Source organism: Macrobrachium rosenbergii, chromosome 22, assembly GCF_040412425.1.
Source record: "Macrobrachium rosenbergii isolate ZJJX-2024 chromosome 22, ASM4041242v1, whole genome shotgun sequence".
Lineage (NCBI taxonomy): Eukaryota > Metazoa > Arthropoda > Malacostraca > Decapoda > Palaemonidae > Macrobrachium > Macrobrachium rosenbergii.
In genome coordinates, this window is record NC_089762.1 from 42,864,943 (window position 1) to 42,883,390 (window position 18,448).

An 18,448-nucleotide genomic window follows, 5' to 3' on the forward strand; every position below is an offset into this window, starting at 1 on the left:
TCGTGTACTATATAATTTTCCCCTTGCAATGCGAAATGTTAATGCAGGAGCGTAAATTCAAAAATGAATTCGGGTGCGTGGTGCAACTGTGGTATTCCCGCTGTATGTTTGATGGATGTTTTATCCTCTGGGTTTTGAAAATGGGGGTTTGTAGGTTTTGAAAATGAGGTTTAGTGGGTTTTGAAAATGAGGTTTTGTTGGTTTTGAAGATGAGGTTTGGTGGGTTTTGAAAATAAGGTTTGGTGGGTTTTGAAAATGAAATTTTGTTGGTTTTGAAAATGAGGTTGGGTGGGTTTTGAAAATGAGGTTTGGTGCGTTTTGAAAATGAGGTTTCGTGAGTTTTGAAAATGAGGTTTCGTGTGTTTTGAAAATGAGGTTTCGTGGGTTTTGAAAATGAGGTTTCGTGGGTTTTAAGATGAGGTTTCGTGGGTTTTGAAAATGAGGTTTTGTGGGTTTTGAAAATGAGGTTTTGTGGGTTTAGTTATTATTATTTAAATGCGAAAAAATGATAAAACAATAATGCACGACAGAAGATAATTCAAATACCATTTTGAATGACAACAACGAAACAGAAAATCTCATCAAGCTCTACTTGTTGAACGGGAAACTGTATCCCCAAAATAGATCGGAAGACGTCACGGTGACGTCATAATGTAAACATTGGAAAGTGGAGTTTAGATAAACACTAGAGCGCGGATGCAATTCATATTTGCACTCAGGGATAAAATGATATATTGCATCCGTAACGAGTTTTGGTCTTTTTTTTCTCTCCCTCGTAATAATTCCACGGGTAAAAATGAATTCTGGTTTTCTGTTATTATTGTATGAAATCTGTGTCCGGTAATACTGGAAGTTCTTCAAAGACTGAATAAAACAGAATGATAGGTCACCGATATGCTTTAAGAATTGGGCTTATGACTAACAATTTGATGTTAGGTCACCAATGTTAACACTTACAAATATCAGTAAGATTTTGATGTTATAGGCCATTTGGCTTAAGTATGAAGTGTGAAGATACCCCATTGGAGTTACATATTAAATCAATGAAAAGCACTGACCAGGAGATAATGTTTAACTGTTGGAAGCAATGACATATTGAATATTCTTAAGATTAATAATGTTTAGCTCATAGATACATATATATATATATATATATATATATATATATATATATATATATATATATATATATATATATATATATATATATATATATATATATATATATATATATGTTGCTTTAGAGCCCATGTTTATTATGAGAAACTTATAAATGTTGAATACATATACATACACATTACATATACATATATTTATTACAGAAACTTATAAATGTTGATATATACATATATTGCATATACATATGTATACACACACAAATATATACTGTATATATACATATACATATATATATACACATATACATACATATGTCCCTCACCTCCCTTCCTTTCCCGATCCATTATGACGAAAATAAAATCCGGAAAACACATCCCCTCCCACCACCTGTTCCCAGCTGCATAAAACTGCCATTTAACATTTTCCTTTCACCCCCTCTCCCCGCCCCCAAACCTCGGGACTTATCTCAAGCGAAGATTTAGGACTTCTCTCGCTGACTGCAACGATGAATGGCCCCCAATACCGGAAGAAGAGTTTTTATCTTTATTTATATTTTGTTTAATTTGCGCTGTCCCGATCCGCGAGATATATTCCCTCTCGCGCTGAGGCTAAAATTAAAAGTTGTGCGAGCTTCGTTTGAAAGTGTAGAGTGTCAGCGGGATTGGGGAAACGCCTGGGAGGACTGTCAATCGGCGGTAATTTACGCCTTGGCAAGTATTCTGTCCGTTTAAAAGTTAGCCCCACTTCTTGCGAATGTTTTAAACTGGTTTCTTATCACTGGTTTTCATCCGGGACAGGCTAATTTCATTTATCAGCCCCGTAAATCTATCTTTATAAAAGCTAGTCGCACTTCTCAAGAATGTTTTAAATGAGTTTCATATCACTGGTTTCCACTGAGACGGAAATTTAATTTATCATCCCCATAAATCTATCCATATAAAAGTCAATCCCACTTCTGAAGAGTGCTTTAAACTAGTTTCTTATCACTGCTTTCCACTGAGACAGGATAATTTCATTTATCATCCCTAGAAATTTATCTGTTCAAAAGCCAGTCCCACCTTTTAAGGATTTTTAACTATAGTTTCTTATCACTGCTTTCCGTCCGTGAGGTGGAAATTTGATTGACACCTCTATAAATCTATCATTCACCTGCTTAAAAAGTAGTAATCAATATTTTCACAATCATGAATTGAAAGCACTGCTTTCCATCCGGGACATGGAAATTTGATTGACACCTCTATAAATCTATCATTCACCTGCTTAAAAAGTAGTAATCAATATTTTCACAATCATGAATTGAAAGCACTGCTTTCCATCCGGGACATGGAAATTTGATTGACACCTCTATAAATCTATCATTCACCTGCTTAAAAAGTAGTAATCAATATTTTCACAATCATGAAATGAAAGCCTAATCAACTTACTTCACCCACTGCTCCTTCTCATCCTTATAAATCTATCATTCACATGCTTAAAAACTAATAATTAATAGTTTTACAATCATGAAATGAAAGCATAATCAACTTACCTCTTCCCCCTGAACTGAAATCTCCGTCTGCCTTTGCACGATTCAGGACCTGAAAAGACATTTTTTTGCTCATTAATATAAAAATTAATTTTGGAGGACTCAATAATAGATTAATAGAATTATAATAATTTTCATATTTGGGGGCAAGAGATTTGAAATTACTATTGTGTTATTGGTGCTGAAAGATTGTGATAGTGAGGGGTTGCAATAAAGGTTATAACTGAGAAGCCTTTACATTAAACCCTGTATATGCGGTAGGCAAGAGAGGGGAATATGCGGTAGCCAAATGAGGAGAATGTGAGGCAGGCAAATGAGGAGAATGTGCGGTAGGCAAGTGAGGAGAATGTGCAGTAGGCAAATGCGGAGAATATGCGGTAGGCAAATGACGAGAATGTGAGGTAGGCAAATGAGGAGAATGTGAGGTAGGCAAGTAAGGAGAATGTGAGGCAGGCAAATGAGGAGAATGTGAGGTAGGCAAGTGAGGAGAATGTGAGGTAGGCAAGTAAGGAGAATGTGAGGCAGGCAAATGAGGAGAATGTGAGGTAGGCAAGTGAGGAGAATGTGAGGCAGGCAAATGAGGAGAATGTGAGGTAGGCAAGTAAGGAGAATGTGAAGCAGGCAAATGAGGAGAATGTGAGGTAGGCAAGTGAGGAGAATGTGAGGTAGGCAAGTGATTAGAATGTGAGGCAGGCAAATGAGGAGAATGTGAGGTAGGCAAGTGAGGAGAATGTGAGGTAGGCAAGTGATTAGAATGTGAGGCAGGCAAATGAGGAGAATGTGAGGTAGGCAAGTGATTAGAATGTGAGGCAGGTAAATGAGGAGAATGTGAGGTAGGCAAGTGATTAGCATGTGAGGCAGGCAAATGAGGAGAATCTGAGGTAGGCAAATGAGGAGAATCTGAGGTAGGCAAATGAGGAGAATGTGAGGTAGGCAAGCGAGGAGAATGTGCAAGTGTTTTACAGCTGGTGCCTAACCTGACCAAATTAGGATAGTGTACATACACAGACCACTGAATAAAAGTAAATCGCTTAGAAAACCACCGAACTTTTGCCTTTTTCCTTAGTCCTTCACCATGAGGTGGATCCCCAGTGGCCTTTTTACAGGAATTAATTTAGTCACTGCTCCGCTGAGATCCGAAAAGAATTCCCTCTACAAGCGGTCTTGTGTTGCCAGTCACACAACCTGCTCTCACAATTGCTCTTTGAAATTAGGTAATCCTTGGATTGCACTGTTCAGAAACAGTTCTTCGCCGTCTACTACAGAACTTCGGTATTCTCCTCATACTTCTGTTTTCCGCTCCGTCGTGTATTTCTATTTTTAGGGGAGTCGTATAGATTGGGTCATTGCGTTTGCCGTACCATTATGACCTTTGCATTAAAAAATTCCAATATTTCCATTGGTCTGTAAATGTAAGCAATAAATAACGGTAAAACACACAGTCATTATTATATGATTTTAATACACAGACGGGCATGAATGGAATGCACTGTATATATTGCGTTTGCCAATTCTTTCCGGGAGCACAAAGGGATAGAGAATCAAATTAACAAAAACGCTGTTTCCCAAAAGAGACAAAGGTTTCCACTAAGCTAATTTGGGAACCGACTCTTTCATTCTTCACTTGACTCTTTGTGAAGGGAATAAAAGGCCATCTATCTCACCAAATCCTTTTTAATCTCTGGCAAATAACTCTCCCTTTTTCTGGTGGCAGCGGTAACATTCTATTTTTCTTTTTTAACATGTGATTGATTATTATGATTCGCAAATAAATAAAAAGGGAATTTGTTGTGTAAAATTTGTTTTTTTATTTCAAGTAATTCGCAAATAAATAAAAAGGAATTTGTTGTGTAAAATTTGTTTTTTATTTTAAGTAATTCGCAAATAAATAAAAAAGGGAATTTGTTGTGTAAAATCTGTTTTTTTATTTCAGGCTTACAGAAATTGCATAAAAATGACCAGTCATAAAGAAAATTTGGTATATAAAATTGATAATTTTTTTTTTATTTTTAGTCTTACAGATTTTGTATAAAATTATCAACTCCAGGATCAACCAGATTGATCAATAATTTTCCTCATGGAGTTGTGAATTAGCCCTGCTTGGTGTAAAAAAATTATTAATTCATAAATTACTTAACTGGAGTAGATTTTTCATACAGTTTCCGTGACAGGGATGAAATGAAAATTCCAATTTTATATAACAAACTCCTTTTAGGATTGCTGATTTTGATACAATTTCTATGAAACTGCATCATGTGAAAATTCCAATTTTATATAACAAAATCCCTTTAGGATTGCTGATTTTGATACAATTTCTATGAAACTGCATCATGTGAAAATTCCCATTTTATATAACAAAATCCCTTAGGATTGCTGATTTTGATACAATTTCTGAGACAGTAGCAAATGAAAAATACCTATTTTATACAATAATTTCCCCTTTTTAGTTTTCTGTAAAAGCAAACTATTGTGATAGCTTTGTCTGCCCGTCCGCACTTTTTTCTGTCCGCACTTTTTCTGTCTGCCCTCAGATCTTAAAAACTACTGAGGCTAGAGGGCTGCAAATTGGTATGTTGATCATCCACCCTCCAATCATCAAACATACCAAATTGCAGCCCTCTAGCCTCAGGAGTTTTTATTTTATTTACGGTTTAAGTTAACCATAACCGTGCTTCTGTCAACGATGTAGGATAGGCCATCACCGGGCCGTAGTTAAAGATTCATGGGCCGCGGCTCATACAGCATGATACCGAGACCACCGAGAGATAGATCTATTTTCTTGTGACCTTGATTATACGCTGTACAGAAAACTCGATTGCGCCGAAGCAACTTAGGCGCATTTTTTACTTGTTTATTTATTGAAGTGATGCATTATAATCAATCACATTTAAAAACTATAAACGGAATGTTACCGCTGCCACCAGAAAAAGAGAGAGTTATTTGCCAGAGATTAAAAAGGATTTGGTGAGATAGATGGCCTTTTATTCCCTTCACAAAGGGTCAAGTGAAGAATGAAAGAGTCGGTTTCCAAATTAGCTTAGCGGAAACCTTTGTCTCTTTTGGGAAACAGCGTTTTTGTTAATTTGATTCTCTATCCCTTTGTGCTCCCGGAAAGAATTGGCAAAAGCAATATACAAAGTGTATTCCATTCATACGCGTCAGTATATTGAAATGACGGAATAATAACATTGGCTTTTATCGTTATTTACAGAGTACCTGTCGCAGCCAACGGAAGCGCTGTTAATTGTTTTTGTTTTTGAAAAACGAATCTAATTGCTCTTTTTTTTCAAACGAATTTAATTGGTTTTTTTAAAAACTAATTTAATTTTGTTTCCGGATTGAATTTTATTTTGAAAAACGAATGTAATTTTTTTTTGAAAAATGAATCTAATTTTTTTAACGGATTTAATTTTTTTAAACGAATTTAATTAGTTTAACGAACTGAATTTTTAAAAATAAATTTAATTGTTTTTTCTACGAAATCAATTATTTTAAACGAATTTTTTTAAACGAATTTAATTTTTTTAAACGAATGCCTACAGTGCACCGCATGAGGTGCACTGACGGCACTATCCACGCCCTTACGGAATGTGTTTCCATAAATCCTGATATAGCAGTTTAGACCGGCCTATAAATTTTTTGGAATGTGCAAAGAGGACTGCATAGATCTTCCAACAAACCATAGGAGCTCAATACATAAAATGAAACCCCCACATGAAATTGAGGCGTGAATCTACAGTTGATAATTGTGGACGGTAATGGGATTTTTTGTTGATTACCAATATGGGCCTGCATTTTACGTGGTTTTATTAGTTTTCTTAGGTCACTGATTTGCATTTGCAAAGACCTTTGAACACACACACACACACACAACACACACACACACACACACACACACACACACACACACACATATATATATATATATATATATATATATATATATATATATATATATATATATATATATATATATATATAATTTCTGACACATCAGGATCGGACCCAGGTCTTTCAATTGAAAGACGAGACCGCTGCCAACCAGGCCACACAAGTCATAAAAGAAGTTGGAATCTGAGTATACCACTGTACCTAATGAATTGCCTGGACAGGCTAACTGCACCGCTGGCCTGGTTGGCAGCGGTCTCGTCTTTCAATAGAAGGACCTGGGTTCGATCCTGATGTGTCAGAAATTTATTTTTGTTCCACACGTGATTGTGTGTTGATTATTTCTATATATATATTATATATATATATATATATATATATATATATATATATATATATATATATATATATATATATATATATATATATAATGTGTGTGTGTATGTGTGTGTGCGTAGAACGATTGTGAAAAGAAAACAACCTCCCAGTTTATATGCAAATAATGTCCGGAAACGGACAATATAACATTGGACGAATTCGACAGAGTAAAAAAAAAATCAAATGGCATTAGTCAATAAGAATTATAACGCATCAACACGAATTTCATTTTCCATTTACAGAGAGGAGAATAATAATTATAAAAATAAAAAAAAAAACATTCAGAAAATTCTCATTCTATTAATTAGTAAATAAGAGCGGGAAAGGGCCAGTTCCATTTACGCGTTTGAAAAAACAACTCAGCGAAGGAAAAAAAAACATTTTTTTTTTTGAAACTGCAAACGTAATGGACCGTTTATTCTGTGCCTTGAAATCATGGCGTTTTGATTATATTATATTATATTATATTATATTATATTATATTATATTATATTATATTATATTATATTATATTATATATATATATATATATATATATATATATATATATATATATATATATATATATATGTGTGTGTGTTGTTTTTTTTTTTTTTTTTTTTTTTTTAAGAGCAGAGGCTAATGGGGCATTCAGTCTAATGTCCTTTTGTAGCCCAGACCAGAAAAAAGGCAGATTAGAATGGTTAGGATGCAACAAGATAAAGAGACAACCTGCATGAAACGAAATTATATGAACTGTATGCTTTATCTATCAATATGTCTGAGAGAGAGAGAGAGAGAGAGAGAGAGAGAGAGAGAGAGAGAGAGAGAGATTTGAAGACGCAAGCAAAATTTCCTTAGTAAAACCAATCGTCGAATTGCTGAAAGCATCCGAGCTTTAAAAACAAAGACAAAACTTCACAGGAAAAAAAGCGTATTATTGGAACACAACAAAGAAGCGAATCACAACAGGTATATACAAAGTCTTGTAACTTTTATAACTCAAAAATATTACGCTTTTCGGAAACTCGGAGACTTCCCAATCTTAATGGAGAAAGTTTTCAAGCACATATGGAGTTATGGAGATGACTTAATCTGAAGAAATGGTTGAAAATGTGTTCTCATTCTGGTTATACGCGCAAAAGGAAAGTTTTTAAGTGATTTAAAGTCTGTTTCTGCAAATAGCACAGGGGAAAGAAATTTTAAGTCACAGAGATAAAAATTGTTTTAATACTGAAATGGGATTTTTTTCTGGGAAAGTTCCTGTTTCGTAATGCTTATGTTGTAACGATAGCTTTATAAAATACTGAATGTTTCTCTAAAGAAGTGTTGAATGTCATAAACATATATAATTCGTATATCCTACAGTTTCAATAAATCTATGTGAAAAAATACTAATGATATCACAATTTTCAAATTAATTTTCGATTTAATGCTGTTAATATAATTGACTGATATTTCTCAATATATTAGGTGACAATGGAATTACTGAAACTAATCTTATCGCTGAAATGTAAAATTTAGAACTGACATATATATATATATATATATATATATATATATATATATATATATATATATATATATATATATATATATATATATATATATATATATATATATATATATATATATATATATATATATATATAAATATATACTGTACATATATCATCAGAAGGATGAAATGCTTAATTTGTCAGAAGCAAAACGACTTTTAGATAATTCCAAGTTGTTTTTCAGGATTAAATTTAAAACTTTAAATTCTGACAGTTTTTGTGGGACCTTATATATCTCTTTAATTATGTTCTATAATAGTCATGAACATTATTAAGAAATGGAGTATGGTTTACAGTACTGAATTCATAGAGTAACATTATATATATATATATATATATATATATATATATATATATATATATATATATGTATATACATACACACTGTACATACACACACACGCAAACACAGAGAGAGATAGAGAGAGAAAGAGAGCAGTGAATCCAAACAGTCTACGGGCAGTAAGTAATGTTTTAAAGTCCACGATAGCTCTATCAAACTGACTGCCCTACCATTTAGCAACTCGTTAGGAGAGTTCCGGAGTTGGTGTAATTACCCCCACCTGTCGGTTAATTGGCATAGCTAATTTATGAACCGCAAATTAGACTCTTCGGGACTCGAATTAATTTGTGAGCGGATATGACCAATTATTAGGAAGTACTTATAGAGTCGAATTACAGATGATAATAATGTTTTTTGTTTAAATTGTTCTGTAAAAACAATGTCGCGTTATTGAAATTTTGGAAATAGTGTTTTGATATTGACATTATTTTTTCCTGTTAGTAATCACTGATTTTTGTTCTCACTGTTCCTGCAACAGTTAAGACGGAAGCACGCTTAATTGGTTTCTCTCTCTCTCTCTCTCTCTGTATTCTTAATTGGTCAATGTCTGAATTAGCCATAGTTCTCTCTCTCTCTCTCTCTCTCTACTATTAACTGGCAAATGTCTTAATTAGTCATAGCGTTCTCTCTCTCTCTCTCTCTCTCTCTATTCTTAATTGGTCAATGTCTGAATTAGTCATAGTTCTCTCTCTCTCTCTCCTATGAATTGGTGGCGAATGTCTTAATTAGTCGTAGTTCTCTCTCTCTCTCTCTCCTATTAATTGGCAAATGTCTTAATTAGTCATAGTGTTCTCTCTCTCTCTCTCTCTCTCTCTATTCTTAATTGGTCAGTGTCTGAATTAGTCATAGTTCTCCCTCTCTCTCTCTCCTATGAATTGGCGAATGTCTTAATTAGTCATAGTTCTCTCTCTCTCTCTCTCCTATTAATTTGCAAATGTCTTAATAAGTCATAGTTCTAGTTCTCTCTCTCTCTCTCTCTCTCTCTCTCTCTCTCTCTACTCTTAATTGGTCAATGTCTGAATTAGTCATAGTTCTCTCTCTCTCTCTGTCTGCTATTAATTGGTAAATGTCTTAATCAGTCATAGTTCTCTCTCTCTCTCTCTCTCTCTCTCTCTCTCTCTCTCTCTCTCTCTCTCTCTCTCCTCTCTCTCTCTTTGGACATCTTCGTTGAAGAAGTATTACCGCAGTAGAGTAACTAGAGAAAGAGCCCGGATTCGATCCCATGCAAGGGTGATCTGATCAGGGTTAGCTTGTGCATGAACAAATAATACGCATATCGACCGCAGAAATGAATTTACGCAACCGGTAGCCAGTCTCTCTCTCTCTCTCTCTCTTAAAACATTTTTCTAACATTTTTGTAACGAAATCATCAACACCAAAGGCTTCTGTACTACTAATACTACTGCTGCTTCTAGTACTACTACTGTCGCTGCTACTAAAACTGCAGCCATTATTATTATTATTATTATTATTATTATTATTATTATTATTATTATTATTATTATTAAAATATTTATACTGTTAGTAATAAAATATATATTATATATTGCAATTATTAATGTTATTATCAAAATATTAGTATAATTATCATTATTATTACAAACATATGAATGTGTAAAAATTCAATTAAGAGTAGATAGGCATAGAACGCACTAGAACTTAAAAAAAAATATCTCAGCTCTTTAAAAAAAAAACCTAGATTATCGTACCTCTCCCAACCTCCGCTTCAACGGTTAAAAGCGTTTGCTTCATAAATCCTTAATTACGTAATCAAGATCAGGGTTCGTTTTTTTTTCTTTCAAAAGCAAGGTTATATACAGTCATTAACTTAACCCTCCCCCCTCTCTCTCTCTCTCTTCGAGTACTCCGTGATGAAATTGCTTTAATCTCAAGTATTAAAATAAGCAGTTATATGAGAGTACCTACGCTCAGATGAAAATTATTTCTTGATAGTGAGGTAAATTGGCTTTGGAGGGCGTAAATGGAAGGTTTGGGCGGAACGTACTGAAATGTGATGGTTCGATATTCATGGTGGAATAGTGATAAATGTGTGTACTTACATGCTTGAGCCGTTCAGCATTAGAAGGTCTCTCGCCACAAAAAAAAAAAAAAAATGTTTGAGTCATAAGCCCTCAAATTTTTGGAAATTCAACCTGCTCTAATTTCTTTATTTTTCAAGATAAAGCTGAATTTTGTATGAGATGAAGTATTAGCGACCAGGAATAGACTAGCATGCATAAAAAAATTATAGTTCAACCCCTTCCCCTTTTTTGGGAAAAAAGGGGGATTATTTTAAAGCTGATCAGAACGCCTGATTTCTGGTTTCATTATAGGGAATGAAATTCGTTTCTAAAGTCGTACTCATAATGTGTATGTTTTTCAATGAAAATTAAATTCTTCTTGTTATCATAGAATAAAATAACCATTATTAATTTAAATGATTACGTATCTGAAGGCTTGTTAAGCCTTGCAAATAAGTCTTCAGTATAGATTATTCATTACGCAATTCCTTTTACCAAACTAAATCTTAACCATTATCAGTTTAACTATTAAGCATCAAAAGGCTTCGTAAATCTAGCAGATAAGTCTTTTGTCTGAATCGCTCAAGAAACAACCCCTTTTATTCACTTAATTTACATACACACGATTATCCTCTTCAGAATAGTCTTCCTCTCCTTCTTAGCTCATTTATTTCATAAACACTGCACAAACAGTTGTTCCCATCAATTTAAACAATTTATCTTTCATTTGCTTTCAACATCCGCACTTCAATTCCATAAAGGAGAGATGGTCGAGAATCCCATCTTTAGACGTTTTAACTTGGGAACTTCCTTTGTTTCGCTATACTGTGATTTAATGTTTCACACATCTTACTATCATTTATAACATTTGCTTCGTAATATCTATGAAAATTGACTCCTCTCATCTTCCACCAGTCACATTAATATTCATTGCTTCATCTCCCTCGTTTCCATTCAAGCTCACTAACACTGCAATTTTATTTTCTTGTAAACACTTTCCAAATCTTTTACCAGCCTCTGCGAATTACCCTAGCAATCTGATAATTTTTAGTGTTCCGTAAAAGAAAATTATTGTGCCGGCTTTGTTTGTCCGTCAGCACTTTCTTCTGTCCGCACTTTTTCTGTCGGCCTTCAGATCTTAAAAACTGCTAAGGCTAGAGGGCTGCAAATTGGTATGTTGATCATACACCCTCCAATCATCAAACATACCAAATTGCAGCCCTCTAGCCTCAGTAGTTTTTATTCTATTTAAGGTTAAAGTTAGCCATAATCGTGCATCTGACAACGATATAGACAGGTCTCCACCGGGCTGTGGTTTTAAAGATTCATGGGCCACGGCTCATACAGCATTATACCGAGACCACCGAAAAACAGATCTGTTTTCGGCGGCCTTGATTATACGCTGTACAGAAAACTCGATTCCTTCGGCGCATTTTTTACTTCTTGTTCCTTGTAAACACTTTCCAAATCCAGATTCAGCATGCCATTTGGGATGAAGTCGCTAACATCACGCATTTTTGTTAATAATAATAATAATAATAATAATAATAATAATAATAATAAATAATAATAATAATAATAATAATAATAATAATAATAATAATAATAAAAGTCTGCATTGGAAAATCGTCAGAACTGCACAGATGTTGAAACTGAGATTATCTTAATCTTGAGGATTAAAAGAATACAAACACCTATATATATAACTGGGAAATTTATAAACCTAAATACTATAACAATAATGATTATAATTCAGATAATGATGATGAAAGGAGGAGAAAAAATGAAGTTAATAACAGATATGATTAGAATCATGGTGATTATCACGGGAGCTCACAAGAACAGCTTTACAAAGGATTAAGAGAGAGAGAGAGAGAGAGAGAGAGAGAGAGAGAGAGAGAGAGAGAGAGAGAGAGAGAGAGAGAGAGAGAGAGAAAGTTATTCTAAAATTTTGTTCAAGTATTGAGCCAAAATGTTTATTTGAGAGAGAGAGAGAGAGAGAGAGAGAGAGAGAGAGAGAGAGAGAGAGAGAGAGAGAGAGAGAGAGAGAGAGAATGTTATTCAAAAAAAATTTTTCAGGCACTGAGCCAAAAGTGTGTTTGAGAGAGAGAGAGAGAGAGAGAGAGAGAGAGAGAGAGAGAGAGAGAGAGAGAGAGAGAGAGAGAGTTATTCTAGACAAATTTTGTTCAAGCACTGAGCCAAAAGTGTTTATTTTGAGAGAGAGAGAGAGAGAGAGAGAGAGAGAGAGAGAGAGAGAGAGAGAGAGAGAGAGAGAGAGAGAGTTATTCTAGATAAATTTTGTTCAAGCACTGAGCCAAAAGTGTTTATTTGCGAGAGAGAGAGAGAGAGAGAGAGAGAGAGAGAGAGAGAGAGAGAGAGAGAGAGAGAGAGAGAGAGAGAGAATTCTCCAATCTGGCCAAACTAATCTGAATAAATGACCAATTTTCCTTTGCATCAGAGTGGTCAAACCAGAGGACCGGCTGGCTGCTACAAAACAACAAAATGAAACAATACGAAAAGAAAAGGAAATCCCCCAATCGAAAGTAAATTTAAGTTATCGGCTTGTTCTGTTTTCTTATCACTTCGTTCTTTTTTTTATCAGTTCGTTCGGTGATTTACCTCTTGCAGAGTCAGGTTTTCCTCAAAGCTGTCAATGTTTTTCTGTCAGACATTCTTCTGTCTCTTTTTGTAACAAGGTTTCTGTTTTATTTTTTATTTTTATTTTTTTTTTTAGTTATTGAGCCCTATTTTGTGATAAGTGCTTTCAGAGTATTTGGAAAACAAAACTATAGCTTGAACAATATCTTTTCTAATGAACTGATTCTTAGCTTTTACTATGTCATTTTTTTTTATTTTTTGTAACAAAGTTTCTTTATTTTTTATTTCATTTTGAGAAATCTTTTTTTCGTCATTCAGCACTATTTTATGATATATGCTTTTATAATATTTGGAAAGCAAACTGAGATTTGAATACTATTGCTAATGAATTGATTTTTATAATTCATTATTATCATTTTTTTTAGTGTAAGGCAATAGTTTTCAGTTAGCCAATATTAATTCGTAGATGACGAGTTAAAGTTCACTATTACAAAAGCAGCAACAATGCACAATACAGTGAACTGTTTTTAATAAGTTACCAAGCACTAAGATGTTTTTTGTTTTAAAAGGTGGTGATGACATCTTGAAACTTTATGACTGCTTTGAATTTTATTTTTTGCAATTTGGAATTCTATTACAAAGAATTCATGACCAACATCTTCAAATGAAAGAGCAAAAAGAATTCCCAATATTTTATTCATTACAAATGCTCTTGCCTAATTCAAATCTCAGCATTCAACAACTCTTCAAAGTACTCACTCCATCGACATTAAAACTGCATTCTCTTCAGACATCATCTCTATATTTGCTTCTGTAATTCTAAGATCCATTTGCTCATTAACCTTTTCTCTGCATTAATTTTTCTCAGGCATATCTTGCTTTCCTTCCTTAAATTTGAGTTTAGATACACCCCTGATTTAACAGAAAAATTCTTTATGGTCCTCAAAATAAATCAATTACTGAGTCAAGAGTTGCTTAATACAATAGAGATATCTTTCTGGGTACTAGCCATTCCAAAAAGGCTTACCTATATACCCTTACTGCCCTAAAATGTAAAAATGCAATATCTGCAAAATTTTCGAAACTGAGATATGCCATCTATTGGGCTCGTGAAACACTAATACACATATTACTGCAGTTTCAGAATGATTCTTCAATGCTTTCCACTAGTATTTAGGGGGTTCCATTTTGCAGTATCTGCAAAATCAGTAGTAAGACTAGGGAGTATCTACCATTTTTCTGTTCTGTATTTTTGCAGATATTGCAGTCGTCCATTTTACGGCAGGTCCTCGTTGGGTGAGTGGGTTCCGTTCTCAGCTAGCACTCTGCTGGCCGCGAGTTCGAATCCCCGACCGGCCAATGAAGAATAAGAGGAATTTATTTCTGGTGATAGAAATTCATTTCTCGCTATAATGTGGTTCGGATTCCACAATAAGCTGTAGGTCCCGTTGCTAGGTAACCAATTGGTTCTTAGCCATGTAAAATAAATCTAATCCTTCGGGCCAGCCCTAGGAGAGCTGTTAATCAGCTCAGTGGTCTGGTTAAACTAAGGTATACTTAACTTTTTCCATTTTAGGGCAGTTTAGCATAACTACACATATATTTTTTGGGGAGCTAAATACACGAATTCTACTGAGAGAAATTAGGTCTACTCTATACAGTCTTCAAAATAATCCCATCACAGAACAATACTCTGATATAAAGTTGGTATCATTCATTCATCATTCATTCTGTTAAGCCTTTATACTTCCATTTAACTCCGCTTTTCCATTTGAAAGATTAAACAGCATTTTGCTTTTACGAAAACAAAATGTTTTTTATAAGCCGGATATAATAAAAATGCTTTCACTCAGCTTCGAAAACCGTGGGGTAAAAAAAAAATAAAAAGAAACTGTTAGTGTGAATAATCTATTTTTAGACTGCATAAATTCAATGCACATATTCTGGTAGGTAGGAACGAGGTTCATTGTGCTCCATGTTTGGTGTTTTATCTTCTTTAACGGAGGCCCATGCTTTTTTTTTTTAGGAGGGGGATCTGAGGTGGGGGTGGGGGGCGGGAGGTGTGATTTGTAGACCCATGGAAAGGCGTAATACTAATATAACACTTTTGACATTAGTGATTTTGGAGACAATAAGATGGCAAAAAAGAAAATAAATACGGGGACATTTATATTGATAAATAAAAATAACAGAAAAGAATTGAAAAAGCGTCATCAAATATCATTAAAATGATTTCACGCACCATCCTTCGATTAAAAAAGTAAAAAAAATGCGCCGAAGTTTCTACGGCCCGATCGAGTTTTCTGTACAACGTGTAATCAAGGCCACCGAAAATATATCTATCTTTCGGTGGTCTCGGTATGATGTTGTATGAGCCGCGGCCCATGAAACTTTAACCACTGCCCGGTGTGGCCTATCCTATATCGTTGCCAGAAGCACGATCATGGCTAACTTTAACCTTAAATAAAATAAAAACTACTAAGGCTAGAGGGCTGCAATTTGGTATGTTAGATGATTGGAGGGTGGATGATCAACATACCAATTTGCGGCCCTCTAGCCTCAGTAGTTTTTAAGATCTGAGGGCGGACAGAAAAAGTGTGCGGACGGACAGACAAAGCCGGCACAATAAAAAAAAAATACGTGGGATTGTCTATTAATTTTTCCCCAAGCCTTCCATATCACAACCGTCAATGGCTATCATAATTGCCTGTATGAAAGTATATTTACAGGTCTTGAAATTTGCGGCTTATAATCTCATTAGTTTTCTGTTACAGAAAACTAAAAAAAAAAAAAAAAAAAAAAAAAAAGTCCACCAAATGAAATTAAACATCGGCTCAAAAACATGATTTTTGTCCTATCAGCCTAAGCCGAATTTTTCCGGCGGAAGGAGAGGAGCGTCACTTGAACATTTATAAATTTCCCGCCGTGACTCTCGCCTTGACACTCCAATTAAACAAGTTATAACAAAATACTTTCGCTCCCACCAGGCCCAATTCATCTCTTTAGGTGCGGAGAAAGTTTATGCTATTTTTTTTTTTTCTAGAGGAAAAACTCCCGGCAGATATAAACGGGGGGAGGGAAAACCTGCGACTGTTGTCACGCTGCTCTGAATAGGTTTTTTTTTTTTTTTTTTTTTTTTTTTAGAAGTAAGGGATGGGATGTTTGTCGACATTCTAGTTTAAATGCAAAGTTTGGGATGTCTGTTAGAATTCGTTAACTTTCGTTTTGTGGTTTAAGGATGAGGGGAAATTGTCCGTTAAATTTGGCATGATAACTTTCGTTTGTGGATGAAGGATGAGGGGAAATTGTCTGCTAAGTCTGGCATGGTAACTTTCGTTAGTAGATTAAGGATGAGGGGAAATTGTCTGTTAAATTTGGCATGGCAACCTTCGTCTGTGGATTAAGGATGAGGGGAAATTGTCTGTTAAATTTGCATGGTAACTTTCGTGTGTGGATCAAGGATGAGGGGAAATTGACTGTTAAATTTGGCATGGTAACATTCGTTTGTAGATTAAGGATGAGGGGAAATTATCTGTTAAATCTGGCATGGTAACTTTCGTTTGTAGATTAAGGATGAAGGGAAATTGTCTGTTAAATTTGGCATGGTAATTTGCATTTGTGGATTAAGGATGAGGGGGGAATGGTCTGTTAAATCTGGCATGGTAACTTTCGTCGGTGGATTAAGGATGAGGAGAAATTGTCTGTTAAATAATAGGGTATTTATTTACTGATTGTGAAGGGTGGTTTCCCAGTGAGGTCAAAGGATATATAAGTTCTTTTAGATAACTTTACCTACTACATTAGTCTTTATCTTTTTTTTTATTTAATTTACGAATTTCATTTTCCTTATCTCAAAAGTAGGAACACTGCTCACCGTAGAATTCAGTCTTTTACAGCTAGATTCACTGACCTTAAATCTAATTCTGATGCTGATTTTCCCGTACCATTAATTATCAGTCTACTGTATACATATATAAATATATATATTATATATACAATATATAAATATATATATATATATATATATATATATATATATATATATATATATATATATATATATATATATACACACGCCATTATCTCCTAAACAACAGTTACCTAATTAAATAAAAGCTACGGTCATATTGCTTCCCTTTTCACTCACGAGGACAATCTCACATAACACAGACAATATAAATTGCACTTTTAACCAAGCAAAAAAAAGTTAATTTCAGCAAATGTAGCTAAAGAATTTTTATACTCGTATTTCGATAAGATAAATACGTAAGAGTATCCGGTAATGGAGTTTCCACGTCCTCGCGGGGAAAAAATTCAACTCGAAGAGAGGAAATATATATTGAGATATAATTGCAAATCCAGAAAAAGAAGTATTTTGAAAAAATAAAAAATACGAAGGGAGGTTTAATTTTGCGTCACTTATCATTTTTACTTTTCACGGGTTTTTTCTAAATTTTGTTGAGATTGTAGGGAATTATGAAGTAAATTGGACGGTGATTACAAATGTATTTTCCAGTTTAATAATGAGTTAGTTCTTTCAGTTTTGCGTCTTTTTTTTCTTTAGTAGCTGCAATAAATACTACCTGAAGTACTTAAAGAAAAGAATAATAACTTGTTTATTGTTTCCTGTAAGTTACAAAAGGATATGTTTATAAAAATAGTTGAGAAATCATCATATCAAGAGCAGATAATGATCTCTGAAAATTTGGCTGCAAAGACAAACACTGGGGCACTTTCAGCCATTCATCATTTAAGATAGCGAAAAAGAGGGAGTTAGAGTGGTTGGACAGCAAAATGAAAGAGAGGAATTGGGAAAAAGAGGGAGATGGAGTGGTTGGACAGCAAAATGAAAGAGAGAAATTGGGAAAAAGAGGGAGTTGGAGTGGTTGGACAGCAAAATGAAAGAGAGGAATTGGGAAAAAGAGGGAGATGGAGTGGTTGGACAGCAAAATGAAAGAGAGGAATTGGAAAAAAGAGGGAGTTGGAGTGGTTGGACAGCAAAATGAAAGAGAGAAATTGGGAAAAAGAGGGAGTTGGA

General features: G+C 34.3%; 1 protein-coding gene across 1 annotated transcript in view; it reads right to left on the minus strand.

Moving 5' to 3' along the window:
- Window positions 1-2,861: 2,861 nt before the first annotated feature.
- LOC136850484 (uncharacterized) overlaps window positions 2,862-18,448 on the minus strand; it is a 25,735-nt gene continuing 10,148 nt past the window's right edge. Inside the window, exon 2 of the mRNA XM_067124056.1 lies at window positions 2,862-3,544. Coding sequence (XP_066980157.1) covers window positions 2,862-3,544 — 683 coding nt within the window. The remainder of the gene's footprint in view (window positions 3,545-18,448) is intronic.